This window comes from Nuphar pumila, chromosome 16 (assembly GCF_984573655.1).
Source record: "Nuphar pumila chromosome 16, dmNupPumi1.hap1.1, whole genome shotgun sequence".
In the NCBI taxonomy this organism is placed as follows: Eukaryota; Viridiplantae; Streptophyta; class Magnoliopsida; order Nymphaeales; family Nymphaeaceae; genus Nuphar; species Nuphar pumila.
The window spans coordinates 743,672-752,724 of NC_143264.1; the positions used below are offsets into that span (position 1 = coordinate 743,672).

Sequence of the window (9,053 nt, forward strand, 5' to 3'; positions counted from 1 at the left end):
GGAAAGAAAAACCCAACAAAGAAAAATAAAGAGGAGATTAGAGAAAAAAAGGAAACGTGATAGTCAAGAGAGAGAGAGGGAAGGTGAATAGAAAGAGAGACTTGAAGTAGGTATAAAGTATTTTTCTTCCTTCTCCTCTTCTTTTTTGTTTTCTTGAGATCTCATGGAGTAAGTGGTATTGAAGCAAACCATCTACCTAGAATCTCTAGATAGAAAGAGAGAGAGAGAGAGACAGAGAGCTGAACCCCTCACTGAATCAGCTTGCATGGAAGCTCAAGGCTCCGTTACCGGGCCGGAGAAGCCCACAGAGACCGGAATCAAGCTGAAGATAAAGATGAGGAGCAGGGAACCCACCGAAGGTGAGGCCGGCTCCCCGCCGGAATCGGCGACTGTCTCCGGCTACAGCACCGGCGACGACGGATCGATTGAGCATGTCTGCAAGGTCTGCAACAAGTCGTTCAGCTCGGGAAGAGGCCTCGGAGGCCACATGAGAGTTCATGGTGGCACCGCCGCTGAGTGGTTCGCCACCAGTGGTTCCCCTGAACACCACCACCAGCTGCAGAATCATCAACCCCACCCCATCGACGAGGACAACACGGCCACCGATGATTCAGCTGAAGCTGATTCAGAGCTCAAGAGGAAGCCCACCACCGCCTGTGTTCTCTGCAAGAAGCAGTTCCCATCCATGAAATCACTGTTTGGTCACATGAGGTGCCACCCCGATCGGGACTGGAGGGGAATTCAGCCACCAGAGAAGCTCCAGAGCTCCCCTTCTTCCACTGTCTCCGACTCCGAGCCGAACTCCCCTGCATTGGAGAAAACCAAAGCTGGGATCGCCTCGTGGCCGAGGCGGCGAAAGAGGAGCATGGCGGAGGCGGGGCTGCTGCGACCTGAGAACGATGGTATCGGAGCCGACGATCCCATTTTCGATGCCGCTTATGACCTGATGATGCTCAAGAACGCCAAGAATCCGGCGGCCATGGATTTTCCGGCTAGGCGAAGCCGAGCAGCAGAGCTCCAGGAAGAAAACGTGCCGGATTCCAGGCCTTCAAAGAAGATGAGGAAGAAGAAGAAGATCAGGGCTCTCATGGATCGATCCGAGAAGTACCGATGCAATACTTGCCACAAGGTGTTCTCTTCCCACCAAGCTCTTGGGGGCCACAGAACCAGCCACAGGAAGACCAAAGAAGAGCTCCTCAATGCAGAAGCTGCGGAGAAGGAGGTCGCTGAACCTCTCTATCAGCTCCCCTCGCCGGAATTCGACGCCGACCAGCTGCCGGCCCACCAGTGTAAGATCTGTCACAAGTCCTTCTCATCTGGACAGGCGCTCGGTGGGCACAAGAGGTGCCATTGGAACGAGGACAGGGCTGCCTCAGCCATCATGTTGGAGGCTGCCGACTGCTCGTCCATGGCCACCATCAGTACTGAACAGAAGAGAATTCCGATCTTGCCGGGTTTTGACCTCAATGAGGTGGCACCACTGGAAGAAGCTGATCTTGATGCTCTATACAGTATGATCGATGTGGTTCCTGCAGCTGCAAAGCTGCTGGGAGTCGATGCTGCGACTGACAATGCCGCGTTTCTGATTCATGATACATCTGCTTGAGTTTTTACAGTGTTTCCGGTGCACAAATCTACTGAATATGAATCGGTCCAGACCTGGGGAGCTCGGATTTTGGTGTCTGGTTTCTTTCTTCTAACAGAGTAAAGCAATTTTGGGGTGCCTGGAGATGGCTTGAGCTTGAAGCAGGAGAAAACAGAGGAAATGTTGGTGTTTCCCTCACTGTTTTTTTTTTTCTTCTTTTTTCTTTTCTTTTAATGTTTAGTTCTTTTCGTTTTCTCTGCTGCAGCAAAGCATAGGTATGAAGGATAACAATTTGTTTTCTGATCCTGAAAGTCACTGTAAACGCCTTTTTTTTACTGTACAGTTGTTAGTTCTTATTCCCAGGACTTGCAGGCTTTATTGGTAAATACTGTTAAGTATTCTGTATTGAATTTCATGGGCCTACCAATGTTAGTTTTCGGGTTTTTACTCTTCTTTTGAAGTGCTACTTTTCCTTGTTGACTGATTCACTTATTTGTCATGTTCTGCATTGCATTTATAAGCTTCTCATCCCATTTCTTTCAATCGGAGCCACCCCCCCAAAAAAAAATCGAGAGAAGTCCTGATTTTTGCAGAATTCTATTTAATTAATTAAGTTTTTACAAGGAGCGAAATGCAGAACTTTTCAGTAAAATACTGCATCACTGTGACCCAAACCCAAGATAACAATCAAAAGGTCTGTTGAAAAAGTAGCCAAGGATCAGTTAGCTGTTTTGGATTTGTTTTATTGCAAACTACTGTTGATAATTTAATAAGTTTGTTCTCTCAACTTTTTTTTGGCTTATTTATCTGTGTGATTCCTTGTTTTTCTAATGTTTGGTGAGCTTCCTGTGTTTGATTTGGTTGTACTGACTAATACTAAATGAATTTAATTTAAGCATAGAAGAAGGGGAGCTTTAACTGTGCTGACTGCTTCTTGTGACCCTTGAAAGCAACATCCTCTTTACTAATTATTTGACTTTCTAACCACTTTCACTCCATTCTTTTAAATTCCCAAATATATATATATATATATACTAATCACTAAGTTTGTGTTCTTTCTAGCTTTCCACATGAATTGTGGTTGTTCAGCAGACTAGGTTTCTTCTACAACTTCTGTTCTTTTTTTAGCTGGGATTGGCAGTGCCAAACAGTTCATTATCACTAGGAATGTAGACATCGTTTGCGTGTTTACAAAGTGGTAATGGGTCTCTACAAAAAGGAAAGCCCAAGAAGAAGTGATACTGTGTGCTGGTAAATAAGAATGTAGTCCTAAATCTTTTAGTATGAAATCAATAAAATTGAGGTCAGTAAGGGAGTTAGGTTCAATCAACCTGCTTCTTTACTCTCACTGTAGGCCCTAGCATGTGGAAGATAAAAGAACCTATGAGCTTCAAATAAAAGAATTCATTAAAAGAAAAAGATGAGAGAGAGGATTTTTGGTGGGGCGGTTGGTATTGATACTTGCACGCTTGAATGAGTTTTTTGTAGAGAGAGGAATCTACAACTGTTTCATAGGGCAATTTAATTCTCTCAGTTAAGTATTTGAAAGGCATTTCGGTTACATTTGAACTATTTAAAACATTTGGTATTTTTATTTTCTTTCCACCATAGACTAGGACTCTCTCTCTCTCTCTCTCTCTCTCTCTCTCTCTCTCTCTCTCTCCATGTGTGGCCCATGCCTCCTACAAATGAGACAAGAGTAATTCGGTTTTGGTTGGTCTTGGCCAAATGCAGCATCTCTTTGAGCCGTCTCATTTTATAATACTTCCAACCATAGGAGATGCAAACCGGCTACAGACCTACTCACCTCATTCAAATGAGGGTCCCCCACATGCACTTATTGGACCCATTGAAAAGATGAGCTTGTCTTAAAAACCCGGCCTGTTTGGTTGCAGCCCATGTCGGTAACCACTCCTATCTCACCAAAAGTCTTTCTTCCTCTCTGCTGTTGATCTTGGAAATCGATGGTAGAAGAGGTAAGGTTGGGAAGAAGACCTAGTGGTGTGCACATCAAAGTTGGTCTTCTTACGCGCTGGGCCAACCTAACATGAGTGGCTGAGTTTCAAGAATTTGGACGGGACCACGGTTCACTTGAAATGACAACTTGACAAAGCTTTTCTTGGTCATTATAAAATGGCTCAATTGATAAGAGGGGCTACGCTCACATAAGCTTTTGACTAATGCAACACCTCTTTGTCGCCTTGTTGGTTGGGGTGTCATCCGATCGGGTTTGGTTAGAATTCAGGTGAAACCAGACCCACAATTGATTTGAGATGATGAGTCTTATCGGGCCCACCATAAGATAAACCATACCCGAATGAACCAGACCGGTATCATACCTGGTAAAATCGGGTCTAATCAGGCCCCACCATAAAAGTTCTTTGACATGCCCCCCCCTCAAGATCTGTCATTCAATTAGTGAGGGGAGAATATAGACTGCTAAACCCGACCCACGTAGTTTGTTAAGACTTGACTACCATGATTCATTATAAAAAATGTGCTTTGATATAAAATTCATTTTTTTTAAAGTAGGAAGAGGGTATGATTTACCGAGCCTTATTTCTCAACAACGAAAAGCATAAAACCCTAGCGCCTTGCTCATCGGTCGGAGCTCCGATGCAAATCCATCACCAGATTTACTGAGATTGTGCTATGAAATTGGAAATTCAATTAACTAAAAGAAAATAACAGTAACAAAAATAATGTGAAAATAGCAAAAAGGGAAAGAGAAGGATTTTATGAAAGAATCACATCAAATCTCTCCTACAAAATCCCTATAATCAGCATTTATAGGTAACATAAGACTCTAATCTTAAATTAGCTTTGAAATAGATCCATTAGGTAATTAGGATCCAAATCTAAATAAAACTTAAACTAAAAACTAGATCCAAATGAATCTCTCGGGCACAGATTGCTAGAAGCTCTCCTCCTGCATCAAGCTCTTAGCTTCGGCCTTGTGGCAATGGTCATACCCCGTAGATGTCAAACTTGTGTCGTCTCTTCAACTCGAGACACACGAGCCGGCCTTCTAGTCAGGAGTTCAAAACCCAAAACACTTAGTTGCTAAGCGTCCAATACTAAAACCATATATGTCTAACCTTTAAAGCTAAAGCTGGGATACTAAATCACCTTCTTAGAAGTAACTACCATAGGTAAAGGGGTCGAAGTTCACAAAACTGGTCATGTTTCACACTGGAAACTGGCGTGGATCCTCACAGAGTTTACATGAACATTGTTTGTGAATTGGGCAAGTTCTTGATTGACTGGCTAGCTAGGTTCCAAGCCATAATGGAAATCCCAAAATAGTCAAGTGTCCAAACCCTATCCTGGGTCTCCCCCCCAACAACTTTCCAAGTGCTAGCTTGTGCTAGGTTGGCCAATGTCCTAAATTTGGTGAGGCTCCAAATGTGGAGAGCGTTTGCTTGTGCTAGCCAATAAGAACGTTTTGAAATAGTAAAAACAGCCATGGGATCCTGGACAATAATCTCCAGTGGTGGCTTTCTAGGAAATTTCTTGGTAATCTCCTTCTTGTTTCGAGTCGTGCGAGCGGAGCTCAAGCTAACAAATGCATTGTTTGATCAAAGCTTTAACTAATAGGAATTGAACTCTGGATCTATTGAGTGAAGCTCAAGCTGGCTGGGCTCGTTCTCGATCGTGCCAAGTTGGATGAGCAAAAAGCTCGACATGGCTCGTATATGAAGCAAAATGCATTGCCTCAAAAGCAGTAGTAATAGGATTTGAACTCTGGATCTATTGAGCAAAGCTTAAACTGACTCGTTTAGAAGAGGAAATGCATTGCTTCAAAGCTGAAAAATAATAGGATTTGAATTCTAAACCTGTTTAACACACCTGTACGAGCTGACCTAACTGATCACATTGTTTGTGTTCAACATGTCGAGGCTAGTTTACGAGTTTGAATGAGCTCTTTACAAGCTGAGCATGCACTATAGCTGAACCACAAGCGTCTCGTCTCGTTTCTCAGACTTAGACCCTGCTGAGTTTTTGGTACTAGTCATAAACCCAAGAGTCGAGACCAAGCTTGTCTGGGTCAAAAGCTGCAAGTAAGCGGAGCATCCACCCAACTCGAATTAGCTTCATTAGAAGTGCATGAGGTCTCTTGAGCTAAACAATATTATGACGCAGCTGAGCACTAGAGCAGGTTAGCTAGGTTAAACCAGTTTATTGGTTACAAGAATTTTTTTTTTCCAATCTTGGGTTGGGTTTGAGATTCGAGTTTTAGATTATTTGGGGTCCATGCCATTAATTCTTATTAGCAAGTTGGTTGATTAATAGATTGCATGTTAATAAATAGGAGACCTAGAATTTTGATAGTGAGATTCGAGATGCTACAATAATTGATCGGTTAGATTCAACTCCTCAATCATGGAGCCTAAATTAAACCCACTTTGACTACATCATAATCTAAGAAAAATAAGCAAAAATAACCACCACAATGTGATTTTTTTTTACTCGGAGAAACTGCTTCAGGTGCAAAGATTTAACCGCCCTGGCTCAGCCTGCCATACTTACGGTCTCTATCCATGTCAGCGTAAAACTCCGAGGGCTTAGATGGACGCAATTAGTTGCTTAAGCGGCTAAACCTTAGCACCGTAAAATGAGCAATTACTGAATAGAGGATGTTTTGGAGTATTGTGGTGCTTAGTAGCCCATTTTTTAGATTGCACGGCTAACAGAATAGCAAGATGCATTGGTTAAGGCATAGGAGAGAGAGAAAGAGAGAGAGAGAGAGAGCCGAAAGTAATTCAACATTACCACTCATGAAGATCAACAAAATGTTGAACCCATGAACTGAACAAGAACAAAAGCCAAAACAAATAAAGAAAGCACAAGAGAAAAAAACATTAGACAGATAAAATGGGTTCATGCCAGAGCCGCTTGCCCAGATTGCGACAAAGGATAGGTAGCATCAGCAGGAGGGAGTGGAAGATCACTAAGATGCATACGCAAGATCGCATAAACATCTACCAAGATTTTATGCACCAGGTTTTGAATGTTAACTCGAATATGACGAAAATGAGCATAGTTTCGCGCCATCCAAACAAACCACCAAGAGGTAGCAAGATGCATTCGTTAAGGCATAGGAGAGAGAGAGAGACATTATTAACCCGCAAGCAAACAACAGACCCAAAACAAAGAGCCGAAAGCATGAAGGCAAAACAGAGAAAAAGATCAGCAAGGGTCGTGAGGAAGAGAGAGAGAGAGAAATGTTGAAAACCTATTTCAGAATTGACACGATCACAATGTGTATAGGTAGAGAGAGGAGGTTTTCCGGCCAAATGCATGCATGGATTGGTCCCACTTAGGGATGCAAACGGATCGGATTTCAGATCTCAAAATACATTGAGAAGTAAGGTCGGTTAGGATCGCGGAACAGCCAAAATTTGCAAATTTTTTACTTCATGAATAGGACCCGTTTGCAACCCTAGTTCAACTATGAGGAGTACAGAATACTCCACTCCAGATAACTACAAAGCTTGGCCCTACTCATGTCATCCACGTTTCATATGGACAACCAAAGGTGACATATATACATGCAGGGGCTGCATCTGCATGGGTGGGGCCCCCTATTAGTTGACTAACGTGGAGCAGACGGTTTTCCCTAGTACAAGCTCCAAAGTTGCATTTGTTAAATGCTATGGTCACCTGGCTATGCAAGCTTGATAAAAGAACCCAACAGAGGGTGTTTATTAAGCTTCACTGGTTTCTTGTATTGAGCCAAGCCGAGCTTGAGTTCATGAAAATCCCGAGCTATACGGGACGAGAAAGTTCATTTACAAAACAAAATATACTTTTTTAAAAGTTAAAAACAATAAAATGTAGACCCTAAACCTACTAAGCCAAGCTCAAACTAGCTTATTTACAAAATAAAATTTTTAAGCAATAGGATTTGAACTCTAAACTTATTTCTTGTAGGCCAAACACTTCAATCTATAATATAAAATATATATATAATACATTTTTTATTAACAAACAACTCTATATATATATATATATATATATATATATATATATATATATATATATATATATATATATATATAGAGAGAGAGAGAGAGAGAGAGAGAGAGAGAGAGGTCCAACCAAAAGAAAGTCCAAACATTACAATCAATGATAATCAAAGTAAGTTTTTCATGGGTCAAACTCTACATATTAGATTTTTCTCATTTGTTTAGTGAGCAATATATTTTAGCTTTTGATTTTTTGATATTTATAAGTGTTTTTTTTAAGCGCTAAAAGTTAACAGTCCACAAAACTTTGCATTCTAAAATTTCAAATGCATGGTAAGCAATTGATTTTTCACACTTTGAAAAATATGTCTATATGTTGTAAAATGTTCATATAAAGTAGTTTTTTAATAAATTATAAAAAATAAATATATAAGATCCTATTGATGAAACACTCAAACATTGAATAAGGCAAGCTGTCTAATCTGTTGGGTCGTCCCATGATCACCTCCCCTTGATGGTGGTGGCCTGCGCTGAGATAGAGAAAACACAACAAAACTGTGTTAAACAAAGTAACTGAGGGGAGATGCTGTGTACCTGAGGCAGCCATTGCCGGCTGCTATTGACGGAGGTGGGGGTCAACTGGAGCAAAGAAGGATCATTGCCGGAGAATGATGGTCGTTCAGACCAAAGGGGTTATCACTGCTCAGCCGGACTTCAACCACCACGAGTGCAGACTCCCTTACAGCCGGTGAGTAGACCTCTTCCCTCTTGATGGAAATCGACTGTATGGAAAGGTAAGAACTTGAAAGAAAACCCTCTCTCTTGATTTCCTTGTATTTTCCTTTTTTTTAGGGTCGCTCATGATACCCTCTTATATAGGGCATATGGTGGGGAACGGTTTGCGTAACCATTCTCCCTTGATCTTATGCAGGTTTATCGAAAGAGATCATTCTTGATGTGGGGATGAATCCACATCGTGGATAACCATCACGTAAATCGTAGTGGTTAATCCAACATTCTCCCACTTGATCCGACGATAAACCTTTTAACCAGAAAACCTTATGGAAATAACTTGATGAATAAAATGGTCTTTTTATTCTATTCTATAGGTCTTTAGTTGAATCTCTAATCCTTATGAGATTAACAACAAAAATAATGAGAATCGTGAATTGAAAGTGATCACTTTATTTATATGCATATGTCAAAAAGAGTTTAACAAGCCCATCCTCATTACATGTTCGGAATATAATCCTGGTGCTAGCCCTTTAGTAAGAAGATCAACGATCATCTCTTTAGTACCAATATTAACAATATACACTAAATGATTCTCTATCCTTTATTTAACAACAAAATTCTTCAATTCTATATGCTTACATGACGCAATACTTTTGTTGTTGTTCAAAAAGGACACCACAGTTTCATTATCACAGTAGACCTTCAGTGGTTTCTCAATAGAATTGACCACCTTTAACTGTGATATGAAGTTCTTTAACCATATA

General features: G+C 41.2%; 1 protein-coding gene across 1 annotated transcript; it reads left to right on the forward strand.

The window, feature by feature from the left end:
- Nucleotides 1-265: 265 nt before the first annotated feature.
- Nucleotides 266-1,606, forward strand: LOC149812593 (uncharacterized). The gene has a single exon (XM_089992245.1). The coding sequence runs from the start codon at nucleotides 266-268 to the stop codon at nucleotides 1,604-1,606; it is 1,341 nt and encodes a 446-aa protein (XP_089848371.1).
- Nucleotides 1,607-9,053: the final 7,447 nt, after the last annotated feature.